The sequence below is a fragment of the Entelurus aequoreus genome, linkage group LG06 (assembly GCF_033978785.1).
Source record: "Entelurus aequoreus isolate RoL-2023_Sb linkage group LG06, RoL_Eaeq_v1.1, whole genome shotgun sequence".
NCBI lineage: Eukaryota > Metazoa > Chordata > Actinopteri > Syngnathiformes > Syngnathidae > Entelurus > Entelurus aequoreus.
Genome location: NC_084736.1, coordinates 38,778,032 through 38,804,044, shown reverse-complemented (window position 1 = coordinate 38,804,044; position 26,013 = coordinate 38,778,032). Strand labels below are relative to the sequence as shown.

General features: G+C 39.7%; 1 protein-coding gene across 5 annotated transcripts in view; it reads left to right on the top strand.

Moving 5' to 3' along the window:
• The window catches only part of kcnt1b (potassium sodium-activated channel subfamily T member 1b), a 306,811-nt gene that overhangs the window by 30,876 nt on the left and 249,922 nt on the right, over positions 1-26,013 (top strand). For 2 of the 5 annotated variants that reach the window (XM_062050715.1, XM_062050717.1), the window contains exons 2-3: positions 8,070-8,118; positions 9,350-9,517. In XM_062050715.1, coding sequence (XP_061906699.1) covers positions 8,070-8,118; positions 9,350-9,517 — 217 coding nt within the window. Of the gene's footprint in view, positions 1-8,056; positions 8,119-9,346; positions 9,518-26,013 lie in introns of all 5 variants that reach the window. The other 3 variants (XM_062050714.1, XM_062050716.1, XM_062050713.1) reach the window with 2 other exon arrangements.

Sequence of the window (26,013 nt, the reverse complement as noted above, 5' to 3'; positions counted from 1 at the left end):
TGTGTGAGCAAACACAAAAACTCCCTGAGCATTCAGTGGAGCACATGTGAGCGACATCAGACATGCACACCTGTCCCAGAGTTCAATGTTTTATTATTATAATTAAATGACAGCAGTCATTTCCATGAGATTATTTTGTAATATAAGTGTTTTGCCCCACTTATAATGACAATAACAAAACATATTGTTTTACATGCACTGTGTACTAGTATTGTATGTCTGGGTGGGGTCCTGCTTTGGAAATATATTGTACCCCTTTCAGATATTGCATTTAGTTTGCATTAAAACATTCACATGTTGCACAATGAGATGTAAGCATGGGATCATGTGTACATTCCTGTAACTTTCTGTTTGTGAGTTATATATTTTTATTAGTATTTCTTTAATATATAACAGCATTTCATGAAGGTGCCGTATGAGGAAAAAAAAAAAAATTTTAGTCTGAGCCTGGGCCCCTGGAGATGGGTTCCAAAAAAACAAAAACGTATACACTGTGGTGTCCTCTCCGGTATTCCACGCCATCGTCTGCTGGGGAGGGGGGAGCATGGCCAGAGACAGGAGCAGACCCAACAAAGCAACCAAGAGAGCCCACTCCACCCTCGGCCGCCCACCAACTCTCGGCCAGTGTCCAGTCCGCATGGATGAGCGAGGATACGTCTAAGGAGACTGAGGTGTCCGATACCTGCTCATTCAGCCAAGACACTGTGAAGCAGTGCTTGACGATAGGAATGGTGTTCCTGGGATTAAAGGCCTCACCTTTTTTCCTCCAAACATATTGATGTGTATTGTGGCCAAACTGTCAAGACTGGGTTCTTGGGTCTTGTTTCTCCAGAAGGCAACGGGAAGTTGGCGCGAGCCAGACGTGAGTTTAAATACATTATTTATTTTTTTAACACTAATAAACTACAAAAAAAAGGAAGCAAACAAAAGGCGCTCACAGCGGAGGTAACAACTTGACTATGAAAACAAAACTTGCACAATGGCAAAAACTATGAACAATAAAACAAAAAACACAAACTGTGGCAATAATAAACAAAAACTTACTTGGTAAAGAACTGTGAACATGACATGAATCAGGGGGATGAAAAAGTGCGAGGATGCCAGGACGAACAACAGAAACAGACAGATTTAAATAGTGACGTGATCAGTGAAAACAGGTGCGTGACAAGACAGGTGAACAGGTGCGTGACATGACAGGTGAAAACTAATGGGTGACCATGGAAACCAAACCAAACAAGGAAGTGCAACCAGGAACTAAAAAGAGTCCAAAAAACAAACACATGGCCAAAACAAAAACATGAACAGACATGACACAAACAGCTCAATTTTTGTTTCATCTGACCACAGAATTTTCCTCCAGAAGGTCTTATCTTTGTCCATGTGATGTCAGATGAAACAAAAATGTAGCTGTTTGGCCACAATACCCAGCAATATGTTTGGAGGAGAAAAGGTGAGGCCCTAAATCCCAGGAACACCATTCCTACCGTCAAGCATGGTGGTGGTAGTATTATGCTCTGGGCCTGGAACTGGTGCTTTACAGAGAGTAAATGGGACAATGAAAAAGGAGGATTACCTCCAAATTCTTCAGGACAACCTAAAATCATCAGCCCGGAGGTTGGGTCTTGGGCACAGTTGGGTGTTCCAACAGGACAATGACCCCAAACACACGTCAAAAGTGGTAAAGGAATGGCTAAATCAGGCTAGAATTAGGTTTTAGAATGGCCTTCACAAAGTCCTGACTTAAACGTATGGACAATGCTGAGGAAACAAGTCCATGTCAGAAAACAAACACATTTAGCTGAACTGCACCAATTTTGTCAAGAGGAGTGGTCAAAAATTCAAGCAGAAGCTTGCGAGAAGCTTGTGGATGGCTACCAAAAGCGCCTTATTGCAGTGAAACTTGCCAAGGGACATGTAAGCAAATATTAACATTGCTGTATGTATACTTTTGACCCAGCAGATTTGCTCACATTTTCAGTAGACCCATAATAAATTCATAAAAGAAGCAAACTTCATGAATGTTTTTTGTGACCAAGTATGTGCTCCAATCACTCTATCACAAAAAAATAAGGGTTGTAGAAATGATTGGAAACTCAAGACAGCCATGACATTATGTTCTTTACAAGTGTATGTAAACTTTTGACCACAACTGTATGTACACAAATACAAATAGACGGAATAGAAATTGAAAGAGTAAACGAAACCAAATTTCTAGGTATAATGATTGATGATAAATTGAACTGGAAATCTCGCGTAAAAAATATACAACATAAAGTTGCAAGAAACACGTCAATAATGAATAAAGCAAAACATGTTCTAGACCAAAAATCCCTTCATATTCTCTACTGCTCACTAGTGTTACCATATCTGAGCTACTGTGTAGAAATATGGGGAAATAATTACAAAAGTACACGTCATTCATTAACGGTGTTACAAAAAAGATCAGTTAGAATAATACATAATGTTGGATATAAAGAACATACAAACCCTTTATTTATTGAATCAAAAATACTGAAATTCCACGACATAGTGAATTTGCAAACAGCTAAAATTATGCACAAAGCAAACTATAACCTGCTACCCAAGAATATACAACAATTCTTCTCAAAAAAAGAGGAGAAATATAATCTTAGAGAAAAACGTAATTTAAAACATTTGTTTGCACGTACAACACTTAAGACCTACAGTATATCAGTATGTGGAATTAAATTATGGAATGGATTAAGCAAAGCAATCAAACAATGTACTAATATGATACACTTCAAGAAACTCTTCAAAATTAAAGTGTTTACAAAGTACAAAGAAGAAGAACCATGACATTGATTTTTGATTGATTGAGACTTTTATTAGTAGGTTGCACAGTGAAGTACATATTCCGTACAATTGACCACTAAATGGTAACACCCGAATAAGTTTTTCAACTTGTTTAAGTCGGGGTCCACTTAAATTGATTCATGATACAGATATATACTATCATATATACTATCATCATAATACAGTCATCACACAAGATAATCACATTGAATTATTTACATTATTTACAATCAGGAGTGTGGAGGGGGGGTGGGGTGGGGATATGGATATCAAGTAGTGGACATAGAGAGAGAGAGAGAGAGAGAGAGAGAGATCAGAAGGCATAAGAAAAAGAATCTGCATTTGATTGTTTACATTTGATTATTAGCAATCCGGGGAGGGTGTTAGTTTAGGGTTGTAGCTGCCTGGAGGTGAACTTTTATAGCGGTTTTGAAGGAGGATAGAGATGCCCTTTCTTTTATACCTGTTGGGAGCGCATTCCACATTGATGTGGCATAGAAAGAGAATGAGTTAAGACCTTTGTTAGTTCGGAATCTGGGTTTAACGTGGTTAGTGGAGCACCCCCTGGTGTTGTGGTTATGGCGGTCATTTACGTTAAGGAAGTAGTTTGACATGTACTTCGGTATCAGGGAGGTGTAGCGGATTTTATAGACTAGGCTCAGTGCAAGTTGTTTAACTCTGTCCTCCACCTTGAGCCAGCCCACTTTAGAGAAGTGGGTAGGAGTGAGGTGGGATCTGGGGTGGAGGTCTAGAAGTAACCTGACTAGCTTGTTCTGAGATGTTTGGAGTTTAGATTTGAGGGTTTTGGAGGTGCTAGGGTACCAGGAGGTGCATGCGTAATCGAAAAAGGGTTGAACGAGAGTTCCCGCCAGAATCCTCAAGGTGCTTTTGTTGACCAGAGAGGAAATTCTGTAGAGAAATCTCGTTCGTTGGTTAACCTTTTTGATTACCTTGGTTGCCATTTTATCACAGGAAAGGTTAGCCTCTAGAATGGAACCTAGGTAGGTGACCTCATCTTTCCTGGTGATGACACTGTCACCTACTTTTATGGTGAAGTGATTGACTCTCTTAAGTTTGATGTGGGACCCAAACAGGATGGATTCTGTTGTACCCAAGTGGATGGATAGCTTGTTGTCAGCGAGCCAGGTGCAAGTTCTACAGAGCTCAGCACTGAGGATTTTCTCCACCTGTGACTTGTCCTTGCCGGATACCAGCAGGGCAGAGTCATCCGCAAACAAAAACAATTCACAGTCACATGCCCATGACATGTCGTTTATGTATATTAGGAACAGTAAAGGTCCCAATATACTGCCTTGGGGGACTCCACAGCTCACCGAGAGGGGGGGGGACACGGTGCCGTTCACCTCTACCACCTGCTCCCTCCCCTCCAAGTAAGACTGCATCCAGCTCCAAGAGGTTTTGTTAAATCCGATTGCTCTGAGCTTATCCAACAGTATAGCGTGGTTAACGGTGTCAAAGGCCTTCTGAAGGTCCAGCATGACCATGCCGCAGTATTTGCCCGCGTCCACCTCATGTTTGATGTGGTCGGTCAGATAGAGAAGGCATGTGTCAGTGGAGTGGTTAGTTCTGAAGCCGGATTGGAATTTGTACATGAGTTTATTAGTGGCAAGGTAACTATCGACCTGTTCATAAACTATTTTCTCCATTACTTTCGAAATGGAGCCGAGAATAGAAACAGGTCGGTAGTTGCCAGGTTCCAATTTGCTTCCTTTTTTAAAGAGGGGAGTTACTCTTGCTATCTTAAAATCTTTTGGTACTTGGCCTTGTGTAATTGATAGGTTTATTATGTGCGTGATGATCGGGGCAATGATGGAGGCAGAGTCCCTGAGGAATCTGGAGGGAATATTATCAAGGCCGGTGGCCTTGTTAGGGTGGAGCGCGCTCAATTTTTTAAACACCTCATCAGCTGTGACCATTTCTAATTTGAAATCATTGTTGGATACTCCTAGCTTTCTGTAGAAGGCTTTAATGTGTTCTACACCAAAGCGACCAGAGTGGTGGGACAGCTTGTTGACAAGAGTTGCAGCTATGCTGGTGAAAAAGGTGTTAAGTCTGCTAGCTACCTCCATTTTGTCTGTAATGAGGGAGTCACCCTCCTTGATGCTGATGTTGGTGAGTCTTGTTTTAAGTTTCTGGCTGCAACCAGGAAGCTGGATGTTGAGAATTTTCCAGAGCTCACGTGGCTTATTTGTGTTTTCCTCTATTTTGTCGTTAATGTAATTTTTTTTTAAGGATTTAGTCAGGTTGGTTGACTTATTTCTTAATTTATTGCATTGCTTTTTGAGAGTTGAAAGGAGTAATTTGAGGTTGATATTATTGGGTTGTTTATCTACTTCTGTTTTACATTTTTGGTATTCAGAGTATTTCCTGTCTCTGTCTTTTATGGCAGCTAATAGGTCCGGATTCATCCATGGTTCCGAGCGGGCTTTGATCCTGACTGTTTTCACGGGAGCCATGTCATTTAGTATCTTTAGGAACGCCGTTTTGAAGCGATCCCAAGCGGCATCGACCAGGTTGCTCGCGAGCACAGGGGACCAGTCCCACTCATCTAATTTTAAATTGAAATTGTCATTGGAGTATTTTTTGAGGGATCTGGATTGGGCTGTTATGTGGCCATTGGCTTTAGGTTTAGCTATTTTACGGGTGCAGAAGGTTAGATAGTGGTCGCTAAGACCACAGACAAACATTCTCAATTTATTTCATCCATCCATTCATTCATTCTTAAAGTAATCTTACTTCTCATCATATGAAATATGACTTACTTCACCAATTATTATTATTAAATTCTTACTATTATTTATTTATTTATTTTTATTGTGATTACTTATGGAGTTTATTGTGAAAAAAATTGTGAACAGGAAGTGAACAAAAAGTTTTGCAACTGTTATGTAAAGAAAAGGGGTAGGACTAAATAAGCTCTGCTTCTTCCTACTCCTTTTCGAACATGTTGAAAAGAAACTGAAATTGTGATGTATCATGTTGTATGCTTGCATGTTCGAAATAAACTCAAACTCAAACTCAAACTGCTCATAAGGTTATTCTAGTAAAATAAATGATGTGTAAATATCAAAATATTACATTGAATCACTTCTTGTCAGGCAACATTACAATCAATGACAATTTTAAATAAAGAAATACATCCAAACACTTTATAAATATTTATTATGTGCAGGAAGAAATAACAGTTACAATTGTATGTATCTTCCAAACAAGAAAGAGGTTTTATTACATAAACATGGGACTATCAACAGTCCTTTTAATCTCATCAATACCACAGAAAAGGAAAACTGTCATTTTCTGGACACGATAAAGTCTTAACTAATGTCAAACACGTAGCGTTACAATAACCAGGAAGATGAAGTGTTTGTCTCACACCTAGTAATTCCGCTGTGGACAGACCAAGCCAAGCAATGCAGGTTTAGCGAGCAGTGCGCGCTCCAGCCAAGGAAATAAATTTTTGCCTGGCAATCACATTTTGGCACAACACCGGCAAATGTAAACAAAACAAAACACCGGCAGAAAGCAATAATCGATTAAAAAAAACAAGCAAACCAGAGTTTTGACCCGTAGAAGGCAGGGTCGGTAAAAAAGAAAAACAAATCTGCGTCCCGGGTACTCGCTCACTTCCGGAAATGCGCATCCTTTCTGATTTCAATGCGTAAAGACACAAAAAGTGTGTTAACGCCAACATTGAAAGTAAAACTGGAGTTGTCTTTATTTTTAAGTTATCATGCCATGATTTTACCATTACGGCCCACTTAGGAATAGATTTTCCTCCACGCGGCCCCTGAGCTAAAATGAGTTTGACACCCCTGCTGTCAACGCATCACTGGCTAAGTGCCATATGTGTTGGCGCAGGTGAGAGAGAGTGAGCGGGTGCTGTTGATATGACGGATGACAAAGTGGGATTTGGTCTGGTTTGTACGGCAGAAAATGACCAGTTTTGCTAGATAGAAATGTTTTTGGTCATTTGTTTGTGGCCGACAATAAAGAGTGTTGCTCAATAAAGTGATGGATGGAATTCATGTCCTCAAAGCGTCTCGACTGACGTTACAATAATTGAACAGTGATGACGAAAACTGTTTTCTCTATTGTGGTTGTGCACACTGTGGCCACACCTGTTCCATACCTGACTTAATAACAAGTTAAATGTTTTATAATTTTAATCAAATGACCGCAGTCATTTTCATGAGATTATGTTTTAACAGAAGTATTTTGGCCCACTTATAATGACAATAACAAAGCATATTGTTTTTCATGAGCTGTGGACTAGTGTTGTATATCTGGGTGGGGGTCCTGCTTTGGGAATAATTTGTACCCCTTTCAGATATCGCATTTAATTCCCTTTAAATTATTCACATGTTGCACAATGAGACGTAAGCATGGGATCATGTGTAACTTTCCGTTTGTAAAATATATATTTTTATTAGTAGTTCTTTAATATAATAACAGCATTTCATGATTAATTATAAATGAAGATTCTTAATAAATGACACTAGAATAAGCACACATTTGATTGGTAAATCAAAGTGTAACGACCTGGAGTTACACATAATGTGTGTGTTGGAGTTGTCCGACTTTTTGTGTGGCTGTAAACGCATCACTGGCTAAGTCCCTCATGTGCATGTGTTGGCGCAGGTGAGGAAAAAGTGAGCGGGTGCTGTTGATATGACAGATGACAAAGTGGGTTTTGATCTGGTGTTTATGGCAGAAAATGACCACTTTTGCTAGATAGACCTTTTTTTACCAATGTTTTGGTCATGTGTTTGTGGCCGACAAAGAGTTTTGCTCAACAAAGTGATGGATGGAATTCATGTCCTCCTTAAAGCGTCTTGACAGATGTTACAATAATTGAACAGTGCTGACAAAAACTGTTTTCTCACTTACATTGAAAATTGTTATGTGCTTGATTTTTATTTGATTTTGTGCGTGGCGTCGAGGAGGCGTGAGCGGTGCACAATTGCACAGGTGTGCACCTTAGAGGGAACGTTGCTCCCCAGTGAGCTGGGGATTATTGTTATTCCACTTTAAAAGTAATAGCAAAGGAAACATAAGTGGAAAAGGTAATAAAGGTTCAGCACATGGATATTAAATTTGTTTGCTGCAATAATACAGCTGAGCTCAGAGGTTTGCTTGCAGAAGCAGCAGTTGTGATCGAATTACATGGACTTTCTTAAATAGGTGCATGTTTAATAACTTCATCTCTCTCTTTCCCTCACTGAATGCTCCACCAGAGGCAACCATGAGCCCTCCACGCCGATCATCGAGTTCCCATGGCGACAGGTAATTTCCCCGAAGCGCTTCAATTTCTAATCATGTTAACCACAAAGAACACATACTCATAACAGTATTAGGCTGTGTGACATAACCACCACTCTAGTATCTTTAGCTTCTCTACTTTCACTTTGTTGTTTTCAACTATTTATGCTACATCACATCAGTCTCTGTACATTTGATTCATGTTTTGATTTATTTCATTATGCACATGTGATGTAATTACTTTTGCTAAATTGGTTTTTATTAGCATTACTATGAGGAACACTGACAGGCCAAAAATTGCAAGAAAAATACAACTTTTGAGAATTGAGTCATTAAAATGAATAGAATAAAGATTGTTGTGTAAAGGCGACAATTTCCACATATGCCTGAACTAGGGTTGTCCCGATACCAATATTTTAGTACCGGTACCAAAATATATTTGGATACTTTTCGGTACTTTTCTAAAAAAAAGGGAACGACAAAAAAATGTCATTATTGTCTTTATTGTAACAAAAAATGTTAGAGTACATGAAACATATGTTTATTATTGTAATTTAGTCCTTAAATAAAATAGTGAACATACTAGACAACTTGTCTTTTAGTAGTAAGTAAACAAACAAAGACTCCTATATAGTCTGCTGACGTATGCAGTAACATATTGTGTCATTTATCTACCTATTATTTTGTCTACATTATGAGGGACAAACTGTAAAAATTGATTATTAATCTACTTGTTCAGTTAGAATGGAATAGAATAGAATAGAAAGTACTTTATTGATCCCTGGGGGAAATTCAGCACCACAGTTCGCTCACAATAGACAATAAACACTTTGTATTTATATTATTCACATGTAAAAAATACTGTATAATAGACTGTATTTATATTATTCACATGTAAAAAATACCTGTCTATTTTACAGCATTTCACATGTGAATAACACAAATACAGTCTATTATACAGCATTATTCACATGTGAATAATATAAATACATTATACAGTTACTGTTAATATCTGCTTATTTTCTGTTTTAACATGTTCTATTTACACTTCTGTTAAAATGTAATAATCACTTATTCTTCTGTTGTTTGAATCTTTACATTAGTTTTGGATGATACCACACATTTAGGTATCGATCCGATACCAAGTAGTTACAGGATCATACTCAAAGTCCTCATGTGTCCAGGGACATATTTACTGACTTTATAAATATTCTCATGTATTTTTCCTCATGTTTCTTTTGTGTCCTCCCAGCAGGCCCTCCACCGAGTCCCTGCAGAGGAACAACAGCAGCAACTCGGGCGTTATCCTGGACATCTCGGCTCTGAAGATGGCAGAAGTGGACACGGAGGTGCCTCCCCTTCCACCTCGCTACCGCTTCAGGGACCTCCTGCTGGGCGACCAGACCTTTCAGAATGATGACAGGTAGCGTGAAAAGCTCTCGTGAAAGACGCCGCCCGGGGATGTTTCTTTAAAGTCTGTGTGTGTGTATGTGTACTGTACAAAGGAGTAAATGATTGCTGTGGTTTGAGAAGCAGATGTTATAGGATGCCTCTGAGGAGGAAGAATTAACTAGGTCTCTCTCCATGGTGCTGAAATGATGCTGGGAAGGACCATTTCAATGCTGCCGCAGACCAAATGGACCGTAGACTTTCTATTGCTTTGTCAGACTAAAGACACCATCAGGCAGATTAGCACAACTTTGGAAGAGAAGCACTTTTTTTCTTGAAGTTAGCATGCAGTAGAACCACAAATGTTCCTGAGGTTGTACAATTCAATCAAAATAGTTCCCTGAACTCCCACAAAACTTGAACTATTGTCTCGTAAGACCTCAGAATGTACAGATTAATTGTGTTTGGCTTTTTCTTTGACTTGCGGTGACTAGGGATGGGCACTGAAGACTCGTAAACAGTGGGAACCAAAGTGAAAAAAGAAGAAGCTATCTTTGCTTTACTTTAGTGGTGAATTAATGCAGACTCAGCAACCTGCCACAAGTGCATTGTGGTAATATTGTACACATAACGTAAATAATATAATGTATGCAATGTAATAGTAGTGAGACTGTACAAGTAATATAATGTAAATAATGTAATGGTAGTGATATTGTACATGTAATATAATGTATTTAATAGTAGTAATATTGTACAAGTAATAAAATGTATGTAATGTAATAGTAGTGATATTGTACAAGTAATATAATGTAAATAATACAACAGTAGTTAGAGCTGCAGCTATCAAATATTTTTAGTAATCGAGTATTCTATCGAATATTTTGTATCGAGTATTCGAATAAATCATATTTTTGCTTAATTTGTTTTTTTTGTCCTGTCCAGCTTCTCAGGCAAATCATATAGTTGATGTAGATGCCCATATCGGCTGTACAAATTTACTTTACAAAAGAAAAGTATGGGATACTTCTCTTGTTGCCTTATTTGTATTTCGACTTTATTAAATGGATTTATATTATTATTTGGTGCAGCCGGGCCAGAGCAATATTTTTGCTTAATTAAGGTTTAATTATAAATGGACAAGCGGTAGTAAATGGATGGATGGATGTTAAGATGTGCCCTCAATAATTGCGTTTGGCCTAATTGTCTTTTATTTCCAAAACGCCTGTTTTCATTATTGAGGGCTGACATGCACAGTTGATTGTGCCAATTTGTGTGTGCTAATAAAAACAGGTGCGCTCACAGCCCTATGTGCTGTCTGGTGTTACCCCATAAACGAAGTGTTTGTCTCTCCTGCGTTTTTTGATGATTATTATACGGTGCCGTTTAAATATTGGTTTCTCCACGCAAATCTGCTGAGCTGTTTTCAACCTGCCAACAATACATAAACATTCTAAAAAGACAAACCACTTAATAATGACAAGAGTTTTAAATTTTAAGAATGCAATACCGTTCATTGCATTCTTTGCATGCAAAATAGTAATCAATGTTAATTTTGCCATCATAACATGTTTGAGATGAAAACACATATATAAAATTAGTTCCAAATTAATATTTCCTGAGAAAGTTAAAATAAAACTACAGTATATTCTTAGTATCAAAAATAAAACAATAAGAACAGTTTTCATTATATAAAACATAAAAAGTGGATTAGGTAGTTCCTTTAATACTGCATTTGAAATGTGCAACCAGTTGTGAGTCACCACCAAGCAAAAACCGTGCATGCTCAGAAAAGTAGCGTCAGATTTACTGGCCGTCCGAGCAACCACTGGCAGAAATGTAGATCAGCGCCTATGCTATAGAGACTATAGTGGGTACAAGTGCAAGCTATCCAAGTAGCATGTGGTTGCATGACTTGAATAACCTGAATAACTTTGCACGAGTTACTAATGAAAGGTTAAAGGCCTACTGAAATGATTTTTTTTTATTTAAACGGGAATAGCAGATCCATTCTATGTGTCATACTTGATCATTTCGCGATATTGCCATATTTTTGCTGAAAGGATTTAATGGAGAAAATCGACGATAAAGTTCGCAACTTTTGCTCGCTGATAAAAAAAAGCCTTGCCTGTACCGGAAGTAGCGTGACGTCACAGGAGCTAGTATTCCTCACAATTCCCCATTGTTTACAATGGAGCGAGAGAGATTCGGACCGAGAAAGTGATGATTACCCCATTAATTTGAGCGAGGATGAAAGATTCGTAGATGAGGAACGTTACAGTGAAGGACTTGAGAGACAGTGATGGACGTATCTTTTTTCGCTCTGACCGTAACTTAGGTACAAGCTGGCTCATTGGATTCCACACTCTCCTTTTTTTATTGTGGATCACGGATTTGTATATTAAACCACCTCGGATACTATATCTTCTTGAAAATGAGAGTCGAGAACGCAAAATGGACATTCAGTGCCTTTTATCTCCACAACAATACATCGGCGAAATGCTTTAGCTACGAGCTAACGTGATAGCATCATGCTTTAACTGCATATAGAAACAAAAAAATAAACCTCTGACTGGAAGGATAGATAGAAAATCAACAATACTATTAAACCGTGGACATGTAAATACACGGTTAATGCTTTCCAGGCTGGCGAAGGTTAACAATGCTGTGCTAACGACGCCATTGAAGCTAACTTAGCAACTTAGCAACGGGACCTCACAGAGCTATGCTAAAAACATTAGCTCTCCACCTACGCCAGCCAGCCCTCATCTACTCATCAACACCCGTGCTCACCTGCGTTCCAGCGATCGGCAGAAGGACGAAGGACTTCACCCGATGCGTTTGGCGGCCCGGAGACGTAGGAAGTCAAGGTGAGGTCGGCGGCTAGCGTGGCTAGCGCGGCTAGCGCGGCTAGCGCTCCAACAAAGTCCTCCTGGTTGTGTTGCTGTAGTCCGCTGCTAATACACCGATCCCACCTACAACTGTCTTCTTTGCAGCCTTCATTGTTCATTAAACAAATTGCAAAAGATGTCCAAAATACTGTGGAATTATGAAATGAAAACAGAGCTTTTTGTATAGGATTCTACGGGTACCATAACTTCCGTTACTCTGACTTCGTCACGCGCATACGTCATCATACCGCGACGTTTCAGCCGGATATTTCCCGGGAAGTTTTAAAAGTCACTTTATAAGCTAACCCGGCCGTATTGGCATGTGTTGCAATGTTAAGATTTCATCATTGATATATAAACTATCAGACTGCGTGGTCGGTAGTAGTAGGTTTCAGTAGGCCTTTAATTGAACACGACAGCTCTTATAGCGTTGTTAGTTTTCAACACCTTTTGGCGGCATTTGATGACATCGCGGGAGTGAGAGAACACATCCTGGTTATAACAACATTTATTTTACTAACATAACTTTTGCGTTTACATTTGATAATAGATGACTTACCTCGCCTCCGGACGTCCCTTAATCGGATGCTTTCTCGACAGGTGCTGCAGCATGGAAATTGTGCTATTGTGGTATGCCAGCTCCACTTTGCAATGTTTGCATACGACTGTGTTTTCCTTAGATTTGAGTGTGAAGTGTTCCCACACCTTAGACAACTTTTGTCGCTTCTTAATTCCCTTTTTTTGCTATGGCTCTTGTCCTCTGCTTTCTGCGCCGTCTGCCATTGCCAGTTACAGTATGTTGGTGAAAAGGTTTTCTAAACTCAAGCATATTTAAAGGAGCGGTGTTGTGCAGTGCCGGGGGCGTATGATCTGACGTAAACACGCTGTGCAATACCTAAACAAGTCAGTGCGAAATGTGAGCTTTGACTAATAAACGAGGCAAAATGCCGTAAAAACCACAAAAAAAAATTTAGTTACTCGAGGAATCGTTTCAGCTCTAATAGTAGTGATATTGTAAAAGTAATATAATGTAAATGTAATAGTGATATTGTACAAGTAATATAATGTAAATGTAATAGTAGTGATACTGTACAAGTAAAATAACGTAAGTAATGTAATAGTAGTGATATTGAACAATATAATGTAAATGTAATAATAGTGATACTTTACAAGTAATATAATGTAAGTAATGTAATAGTAGTGATATTGAACAAGTACTATAATGTAAGTAATGTAATAGTAGTGATATTGTACAAGTAATATAATGTAAGTAATGTAATAGTGATATTGTACAAGTAATGTAATGTAATAGTAATAATATTGTACAAGTAATATAATGTAAATGTAATAGTGATATTGTACAAATAATATAATGTAAATGTAATAGTAGGGATATTGTACAAGTAATATAGTGTAAATAATGTAATAGTAATATTGAACACGTAATATAATGTAAATAATGTAATATTGTACAAGTAATATAATGTAAGTAATGTAATAGTAGTTACAGTATATTGAACAAGTAATATAATGTAAGTAATGTAATAGTAGTTACAGTATATTGAACAAGTAATATAATGTAAGTAATGTAATAGTTGTAATATTGTACATGTAATATAATGTAAATAATGTAATAGTAGTAATATTGTCCAAGTATGGTCTTGTAAGTTAGGATTTTGTGCACACTGTCACCATGGTTTTCTTTTTTGTAGTCTTCATTTGAATAACAATATTATATAAAAGACGACATACAAAACAAACCTTGCTTAAGAATACAGTATTTATTTTGAAATCATACTTATTTTGAAATCCTACAGGAGCCTGAAGGATGTGCTCAGCAGCCTTGAATGGAGGAGAAACCAATCTTTTATTTACATCAAATACATCTTTTTACAATACTGTCTACTTGTTGTCAGGGTGCAGATATATACTTAAGTTACAGTAAGTGTCTTGTTTACAAAAATACATTCAAAGTATATCAAACAAAACCTTTAATGATGGGACTCAATGGCGCCCCCGTGTGCCATTCATTGCAATGACAGAGGAGTGAATACTGTTTTTTTTTTTAAACTCATGTTTATATTATTATTCCCTTTAACTCCTATGTACGCTATTTTGACAGTTATGCAAGCGAGGTTGCATTCACGAGCCCCCGGAAATATGAGCATCAGTAATACAAATCGCTTTTTGCGCATTCTCCATGTTATATAGCACGATGATGACAGTTTGGTGTGGATTTTGTCGAGGTCAGGAGATGTACCGTATGTTCCGGACCATAGGGCGCACCGGTCTAATTTACGTGGCTCACCTTCGACAGCGTCTTCTCCCCGCCATCTTTGTTGTAGCGGTGGAGCGTGCAAGGACGGGAGTGGAAGAAGTGGCAAAAGATGGAGCTAACTGTTTTAATGACATTCGGACTTTACTTCAATCAATAACGGAGCAGCATCTCCTCATCCGGAAACAACAACGCTGGAAATGTGTCCCGTGAAAAACCGTCCGACCGAATAATATAAACTCACTACACTGGTATGTTTTAGTGCTTTTGTGGTGAGTTTACTGACAGATATAAGTAAGAACTTTACACTACTTTATATTAGCAATGGCAACAGTGGAGGATGAATGTCCCATAACAAGAAGATAGAGAAAAAGAAGAAGATTATCGACTACGTAGTCGGCACGGACTACAAAGGCGGACGCGCGCACATCTTCAGGACTTATGCAGATCCCAAATACAGATCAGCAGGTACCAGAAGGTAAGAAAAGTTGCTTTTGCATAATTTTGTGAATCAAAACGGCAGATAATATGTCTTACCTTATACACACACCATAATAATACTCCTATGTTAATTTTGGTGTTGTTTACTTGAGTCCTATTGCAGTCTGCACGTATCTCTGAAGTGTGACTGCCATCATACTGCAGTCTACACGTATCTCTCATGTGTGACTGCCATCATATTGCAGTCTACACGTATCTCTTATGTGTGACTGCCATCTACTGCTCACACTTATCATTTCACCATGTACCACATAAAATAGCTTGGAGGTTGGTAAGCACAGCCAAAATTATTCTGTACATTAGGCGCACCGGGCTATAAGGCGCAGTGTCGAGTTTTGAGAAAATAGAAGGTTCTTAAGTGCGCTTTATAGTCTGAAAAATACGGTAAATGGACTATTGTTGACAGGTTGTGGATGTTTTCAAGAGGGCTTTATGGGTCAACAGATATATGGCTCCCTTTAGCTGCGCTCTTAGCCACCTGCTACCTGCATATATATTACACATTAAAATGCAAAATAAGAAGATGTGTTCTTGTCTTACATAGGGATTGTGAATGATAGGCACAACACAATATCAATCAATCAATCAATCAATGTTTATTTATATAGCCCTAAATCACAAGTGTCTCAAAGGGCTGTACAAGCCACAACGACATCCTCGGTACAGAGCCCACATACGGGCAAGGAAAACTCACCCCAGTGGGACGTCAATGTGAATGACTATGAGAAACCTTGGAGAGGACCGCATATGTGGGTAACCCTCCCCCTCTAGGGGAGACCGAAAGCAATGGATGTCGAGTGGGTCTGACATAATATTGTGAAAGTCCAACACATCAGCGAGATAAAAAGTGCAGTTTAATAACCAAACTTTTTATAGCACATATAGGGCTCCACTCATAAAATTGTTAAAAATAAGTTATCTTTAATGTTTTTTAATTTCATTTCATTTCAATGCTTAAGTCTCTAGATCAACTTTTAATCTATCCGTAAATTAGAAGTTTTTATTACTTTTTAATGTTTTTTTATATGTTTGTTTTAGGCCCTTTTTGTCAAAGAAGACCCTGTTTACGGCAAAAACACAAATAATGCAATATAAAAAATAAAATGTCAATGGAATATATAATGTGAATTAATTGGAACCCTAAATAAGTCAACTATCCATAACAACATTCATTATTATTTTCCAGTAATGACCGTTTAAAAAAAAAAGTCTTACTAAAATTCTGGGGGATTAAAAGTGTTAAAAATAAGTCATACATATTTTTTTATACTTTAACACTTAAGTCTCTAGATCAACTTCAGATCCATCTGTCGATTATAAGTTTTTATAATTTTTTAAAATGTTTTTTATTCATTTGTTTTATGTTCTATATGTTCTTTTTATATGGAAAACACAAAATGTGCAATATTTCACCCCCAAATCATTCTCAGAGTGTAATATTTGATGTGAAGTAATTGGAGCCTTCTATCGGTCAATAATTCATGACATTGATTTTGATTAATTATTATTTATTGACCAATATGGCAGCTTTGTGTTATTTGAGTCAACTTTTTTATGTTTGTTTTTTTATAGTCTGAAAAATACGGTAAATGGATTATAGTTGACAGGTTGTGGATGTTTTCAAGAGGGCTTTATGGGTCAAAAGATATATGACTCCCGTTAGCTGCACTGTTAGCCACCTGCTACCTGCCGTATATTACACATTAAAATGCAAAAAAAGAAGAAAGATGTGTTCTTGTCTTACATAGGGATTGTGAATGATCACCACAACACAATAAAAAGTGCAGTTTAATAACAAAACTTTTCACAGCATTTTTATAGCACATTTGTAAAGTTGTAAAGTCTGATGGCCCCTGGCTTTGTATACCAACTTGGAAGAAACACAGCTTGGCATATAATTGAAGGACTAAGGTCCACTACTTTGTCTTCTATATGAATGTGTTTTAAAAGAAAAGCTGCGAATGTGACGCACACGGGTAATGCCCTGCCACACGTGAGTGACCTAACGCTTTGTGCCACGGTTATGTTTCCCTTCTACGGCCTTTGAAGGATGATTGCACATTGTCCGTGTTATCTTTGCCACCTCAGGCCTGCGCTTGCCTGCAATATCTCCGCCATAAATCAATGTGTGGACGGCAATTATCTCATTAATCCATTCGGCGTATGAACTGTGGGTCGCCTCATGGAAGACGAGTCATGTATGACATTAGATAAGACGTTTCGCTTTGTCACCGTCTTTTACTGCTCCGCCGGCCCCACTCTGCTCACTGTCATTTTCAGAGGCTCCCCGCTGTGCAGCGTTGTCACTGAGATTTACATCACAGGGACTTCTTTTGTCTAACATATTTGTGCCACTGTGCTGTGCTTTCCCTCGGACTGCAGCCTTTTATTTATGAAACGCCCTCTTTTATCTAGACTCTCGCAGATGTGTGCATCCTACTACAGATGTGTGCATCCTACTACAGATGTGTGCATCCTACTATAGATGTGTGCATCCTACTATAGATGTTTTCATCCTACTATAGATGTTTTCATCCTACTATGGATGTGTGCATCCTACTATGGATGTGTGCATCCTACTATGGATGTGTGCATCCTACTACGGATGTGTGCATCCTACTATAGATGTGTGCATCCTACTATAGATGTTTGCATCCTATTATAGATGTGTGCATCCTACTATAGATGTGTGCATCCTACTATAGATGTGTGCATCCTACTACAGATGTGTGCATCCTACTACAGATGTGTGCATCCTACTATAGATGTGTGCATCCTGCTATAGATGTTTGCATCCTGCTACAGATGTTTGCATCCTACTACGGATGTGTGCATCTTACTACGGATGTGTGCATCCTACTACAGATGTTTGCATCCTACTATAGATGTTTGCATCCTACTATAGATGTGTGCATCCTACTATAGATGTTTTCATCCTACTACAGATGTGTGCATCCTACTACGGATGTGTGCATCCTACTATAGATGTGTGCATCCTGCTATAGATGTGTGCATCCTACTATAGATGTTTGCATCCTACTACAGATGTGTGCATCCTACTACGGATGTGTGCATCCTACTACGGATGTGTGCATCCTACTACTGATGTGTGCATCCTACTATAGATGTGTGCATCCTACTATAGATGTGTGCATCCTACTATAGATGTGTGCATCCTACTATGGATGTGTGCATCCTACTACGGACGTGTGCATCCTACTACGGATATGTGCATCCTACTACAGATGTGTGCATCCTACTATAGATGTTTGGATCCTACTATAGATGTGTGCATCCTACTATAGATGTGTGCATCCTGCTATAGATGTGTGCATCCTGCTATGGATGTGTGCATCCTGCTATAGATGTGTGCATCCTGCTATGGATGTGTGCATCCTACTATAGATGTTTGCATCCTACTACAGATGTGTGCATCCTACTACGAATGTGTGCATCCTACTACGGATGTGTGCATCCTACTACAGATGTTTGCATCATACTACAGATGTTTGCATCATACTATAGATGTTTTCATCCTACTATGGATGTGTGCATCCTACTACGGATGTGTGCATCCTACTATAGATGTTTGCATCCTACTACAGATGTGTGCATCCTACTACGAATGTGTGCATCCTACTACGGATGTGTGCATCCTACTACAGATGTTTGCATCATACTACAGATGTTTGCATCATACTATAGATGTTTTCATCCTACTATGGATGTGTGCATCCTACTACGGATGTGTGCATCCTACTACGGATGTGTGCATCCTACTACGGATGTGTGCATCCTACTATAGATGTGTGCATCCTACTGAAGATGTGTGCATCCTGCTATAGATGTTTGGATCCTACTATAGATGAGTGCATCCTACTATAGATGAGTGCATCCTACTATAGATGTGTGCGTCCTACCATAGATGAGTGCATCCTACTATAGATGAGTGCATCCTACTATAGATGTGTGTGTCCTGCTATAAATGAGTGCATCCTACTATAGGTGAGTGCATCCTACTATGGACGAGTGCATCCTACTATAGACGAGTGCATCCTACTATGTACGAGTGCATCCTACTATGGACGAGTGCATCCTACTATGTACGAGTGAATCCTACTATGTACGAGTGCATCCTACTATATACGAGCGCATCCTACTATAGATGAGCGCATCCTACTATAGATGAGCGCATCCTACTACAGATGTGTGCATCCTACTACGGATGTGTGCATCCTACTATGGATGTGTGCATCCTACTACGGATGTGTGCATTCTTCTACGGATGTGTGCATCCTACTACGGATGTGTGCATCCTACTATAGATGTGTGCATCCTACTAAAGATGTGTGCATCCTACTGAAGATGTGTGCATCCTGCTATAGATGTTTGGATCCTACTATAGATGAGTGCATCCTACTATAGATGAGTGCATCCTACTATAGATGAGTGCGTCCTACTATAGATGTGTGTGTCCTGCTATAAATGAGTGCATCCTACTATGGACGAGTGCATCCTACTATGGACGAGTGCATCCTACTATGGACGAGTGCATCCTACTATGGACGAGTGCATCCTACTATGTACGAGTGCTTCCTACTATGGACGAGTGCATCCTACATGGACGAGTGCATCCTACTATGTACGAGTGAATCCTACTATGTACGAGTGCATCCTACTATGTACGAGTGCATCCTACTATAGATGAGCGCATCCTACTATAGATGAGCGCATCCTACTATAGATGTGTGCATCCTACTACGGATGTGTGCATCCTACTACGGATGTGTGCATCCTACTACGGATGTGTGCATCCTACTACGGATGTGTGCATCCTACTACAGATGTGTGCATCCTACTATAGATGTTTGGATCCTACTATAGATGTGTGCATCCTACTATAGATGTGTGCATCCTGCTATGGATGTGTGCATCCTGCTATAGATGTGTGCATCCTGCTATGGATGTGTGCATCCTACTATAGATGTTTGCATCCTACTACAGATGTGTGCATCCTACTACGAATGTGTGCATCCTACTACGGATGTGTGCATCCTACTACAGATGTTTGCATCATACTACAGATGTTTGCATCATACTATAGATGTTTTCATCCTACTATGGATGTGTGCATCCTACTACGGATGTGTGCATCCTACTACGGATGTGTGCATCCTACTACGGATGTGTGCATCCTACTATAGATGTGTGCATCCTACTGAAGATGTGTGCATCCTGCTATAGATGTTTGGATCCTACTATAGATGAGTGCATCCTACTATAGATGAGTGCATCCTACTATAGATGTGTGCGTCCTACCATAGATGAGTGCATCCTACTATAGATGAGTGCATCCTACTATAGATTTGTGTGTCCTGCTATAAATGAGTGCATCCTACTATAGGTGAGTGCATCCTACTATGGACGAGTGCATCCTACTATAGACGAGTGCATCCTACTATGTACGAGTGCATCCTACTATGGACGAGTGCATCCTACTATGTACGAGTGAATCCTACTATGTACGAGTGCATCCTACTATATACGAGCGCATCCTACTATAGATGAGCGCATCCTACTATAGATGAGCGCATCCTACTACAGATGTGTGCATCCTACTACGGATGTGTGCATCCTACTATGGATGTGTGCATCCTACTACGGATGTGTGCATTCTTCTACGGATGTGTGCATCCTACTACGGATGTGTGCATCCTACTATAGATGTGTGCATCCTACTAAAGATGTGTGCATCCTACTGAAGATGTGTGCATCCTGCTATAGATGTTTGGATCCTACTATAGATGAGTGCATCCTACTATAGATGAGTGCATCCTACTATAGATGAGTGCGTCCTACTATAGATGTGTGTGTCCTGCTATAAATGAGTGCATCCTACTATGGACGAGTGCATCCTGCTATAGATGTTTGGATCCTACTATAGATGAGTGCATCCTACTATAGATGAGTGCATCCTACTATAGATGAGTGCGTCCTACTATAGATGTGTGTGTCCTGCTATAAATGAGTGCATCCTACTATGGACGAGTGCATCCTACTATGGACGAGTGCATCCTACTATGGACGAGTGCATCCTACTATGTACGAGTGCTTCCTACTATGGACGAGTGCATCCTACTATGGACGAGTGCATCCTACTATGTACGAGTGAATCCTACTATGTACGAGTGCATCCTACTATGTACGAGTGCATCCTACTATAGATGAGCGCATCCTACTATAGATGAGCGCATCCTACTATAGATGTGTGCATCCTACTACGGATGTGTGCATCCTACTACGGATGTGTGCATCCTACTACGGATGTGTGCATCCTACTACGGATGTGTGCATCCTACTATAGATGTGTGCATCCTACTGAAGATGTGTGCATCCTGCTATAGATGTTTGGATCCTACTATAGATGAGTGCATCCTACTATAGATGAGTGCATCCTACTATAGATGAGTGCATCCTACTATAGATGTGTGTGTCCTGCTATAAATGAGTGCATCCTACTATGTACGAGTGCATCCTACTATAGATGAGCGCATCCTACTATAGATGAGCGCATCCTACTATAGATGTGTGCATCCTACTACGGATGTGTGCATCCTACTACGGATGTGTGCATCCTACTACGGATGTGTGCATCCTACTACGGATGTGTGCATCCTACTATAGATGTGTGCATCCTACTGAAGATGTGTGCATCCTGCTATAGATGTTTGGATCCTACTATAGATGAGTGCATCCTACTATAGATGAGTGCATCCTACTATAGATGAGTGCATCCTACTATAGGTGAGTGCATCCTACTATTGAGGGGGGTGTCCTGCTATAAATGAGTGCATCCTACTATAGATGTGTGCGTCCTACTATAGGTGAGTGCATCCTACTATAGATGAGTGCATCCTACTATAGATGAGTGCATCCTACTAAAGATGAGTGCATCCTGCTATAGATGTGTGCATCTTACTATAGACGAGTGCATCCTACTATAGATGTGTGCATCCTACTATAGATGTGTGCATCCTGCTATAGATGTTTGGATCCTACTATAGATGTGTGCATCCTGCTATAGATGTGTGCATCCTACTATAGATGTTTGCATCCTACTATAGATGTTTGCATCCTACTACGGATGTGTGCATCCTAATACGGATGTGTGCATCCTACTACAGATGTGTGCATCCTACTATAGATGTGTGCATCCTACTACAGATGTTTGCATCCTACTATAAATGTGTGCATCCTACTATAGATGTTTTCATCCTACTATAGATGAGTGCATCATACTCTAGATGAGTGCATCCTACTATAGATGAGTGCATCATACTATAGATGTGTGCGTCCTACTATAGATGAGTGCGTCCTACTATAGATGAGTGCATCCTACTATAGATGAGTGCATCCTACTAAAGATGAGTGCATCCTGCTATAGATGTGTGCATCTTACTATAGACGAGTGCATCCTACTATAGATGTGTGCATCCTACTATAGATGTGTGCATCCTGCTATAGATGTTTGGATCCTACTATAGATGTGTGCATCCTGCTATAGATGTGTGCATCCTACTATAGATGTTTGCATCCTACTATAGATGTGTGCATCCTACTACGGATGTGTGCATCCTACTATGGATGTGTGCATCCTACTACGGATGTGTGCATCCTACTACAGATGTGTGCATCCTACTATAGATGTGTGCATCCTACTACGGATGTGTGCATCCTACTACAGATGTGTGCATCCTACTATAGATGTGTGCATCCTACTACAGATGTTTGCATCCTACTATAAATGTGTGCATCCTACTATAGATGTTTTCATCCTACTATAGATGTGTGCATCCTACTACGGATGTGTGCATCCTGCTACGGATGTGTGCATCCTGCTATAGATGTTTGGATCCTACTATAGATGAGTGCATCATACTCTAGATGAGTGCATCATACTATAGATGTGTGCGTCCTACTATACATGAGTGCGTCCTACTATAGATGAGTGCATCCTACTATAGATGTGTGTGTCTTGCTATAAATGAGTGCATCCTACTATAGATGAGTGCATCCTACTATAGGTGAGTGCATCCTACTATAGAGGGGGGTGTCCTGCTATAAATGAGTGCATCCTACTATAGATGTGTGCGTCCTAGTATAGGTGAGTGCGTCCTACTATAGATGAGCGCATCCTACTATAGATGAGAGCATCTTACTATAGATGAGTGCATCCTACTATAGATGAGTGCATCCTACTAAAGATGAGTGCATCCTGCTATAGATATGTGCATCTTACTATAGACGAGTGCGTCCTACTATAGATGAGTGCATCCTACTATAAATGTGTGCATCCATTATAGACGAGTACATCCTACTATAGGTGTGTACATCCGGCTATAGACGTTTGCATCCTACTGTAGACGTGTGCATCCTACTGTAGACGAGTGCATCCTACTATGGACGAGTGCATCCTACTATGGACGAGTGCATCCTACTATAGATGTGTGCATCCTACTATAGATATGTGCATCCTACTATAGATGTATGCATCCTATTATAGATGTGTGCATCCTATTATAGACTAGTGCATCTTTCTATAGATGTTTGCATCCTACTATAGACGAGTGCATCCTACTATAGACGAGTGCATCCTACTATAGACGAGTGCATCCTACTATAGACGAGTGCATCCTACTATAGACGAGTGCATCCTACTATAGATGTGCGCATCCTACTATAGATATGTGCATCCTACTGTTGATGTGTGCATCCTACTATTGATGTGTGCATCCTACTATAGATGAGTGGAACCTACTATAGATGAGTGCATACTACTATAGATGAGTGCATACTACTATAGATGTGTGCATCCTACTGTTGATGTGTGCATCCTACTATAAATGAGTGGAACCTACTATAGATGAGTGCAACCTACTATAGATGTGTGCATCCTACTATAGATGAGTGGAACCTACTATAGATGAGTGCAACCTACTATAGATGTGTGTATCCCACTATAGACGTGTGCATCCTACTGTAGACGAGTGCATCCTACTATAGACGAGTGCATCCTACTATAGACGAGTGCATCCTACTATAGACTAGTGCATCCTACTATAGATGTGTGCATCCTACTATAGATGTGCGCATCCTACTATTGATGAGTGCAACCTACTATAGACTAGTGCATCCTACTATAGACGAGTGCATCCTACTATAGACTAGTGCATCCTACTATAGATGTGTGCATCCTACTATTGATGTGTGCATCCTACTATAGATGAGTGCAACCTACTACAGACTAGTGCAACCTACTATAGACTAGTGCATCCTACTATAGACGAGTGCATCCTACTATAGACTAGTGCATACTACTATAGATGTGTGCATCCTACTATTGATGAGTGCAACCTACTATAGATGAGTGCAACCTACTATAGACGAGTGCAACCTACTATAGACGAGTGCATCCTACTGTAGACGTGTGCATGCTACTGTAGACGAGTGCATCCTACTATGTACCAGTGCATCCTACTATGTACGAGTCCATCCTACTATGGACGAGTGCATTATTTTATGGTCGAGTGCATCCTACTATGGACGAGTGCATCCTACTATAGACGAGTGCATCTTACTATAGACGAGTGCATCCTACTATGTACGAGTGCATCCTACTATGGACGAGTGCATCCTACTATGTACGAGTGCATCCTACTATGGACGAGTGCATCCTACTATGGACGAGTGCATCCTACTATGTACGAGTGAATCCTACTATGTACGAGTGCATCCTACTATGTACGAGTGCATCCTACTATAGATGAGCGCATCCTATTATAGATGTGTGCATTTTACTACAGATGAGTGCATCCTACTATAGATGTTTTCATCCTACCATAGATGAGTGCATCCTACTATAGATGTGTTCATCCTACTATAGACGAGTGCATCCTACTATAGACGAGTGCATCCTACTATAGACGTGTGCATCCTACTGTAGATGAGTGCATCCTACTATAGACGTGTGCATACACTATAGACGTGTGCATCCTACTGTAGACGAGTTTATCCTATGGACGAGTGCATCATACTATGGACGAGTGCATCCTACTATGAACGAGTGCATCCTACTATAGATGTTTGCATCCTACTATAGACGAGTGCATCCTACTATAGATGTGTGCATCCTACTATAGATGAGTGCATCCTACTATGGATGTGTACATCCTACTATAGATGTGTGCATCCTACTATAGACGAGTGCATCCTACAATGGATGTGTACATCCTACTATAGATGTGTGCATCCTACTATAGACGAGTGCATCCTACTATAGACGAGTGCATCCTACTATAGATGTGTGCATCCTACTATAGATGTGTGCATCCTACTATAGATGAGTGCATCCTACTATAGACGTGTGCATCCACTATAGACGTGTGCATCCACTATAGACGTGTGCATCCTACTATGGACGAGTGCATCCTACTATGGACGAGTGCATTCTACTATGGACAAGGGCATCCTACTATAGATGTTTGCATCCTACTATAGATGTGTGCATCCTATTATAGATGTGTGCATCCTTTTATAGATGAGTGCATCCTACTATGGATGTGTACATCCTACTATAGACGAGTGCATCTACTATAGACGAGTGCATCCTACTCTAGACGAGTGCATCCTACTATAGACGAGTGCATCCTACTCCAGACGAGTGCATCCTACTATAGACGAGTGCATCCTACTCTAGACGAGTGCATCCTACTCTAGACGAGTGCATCCTACTATAGACGAGTGCATCCTACTATAGACGAGTGCATCCTACTCCAGACGAGTGCATCCTACTATAGACGAGTGCAT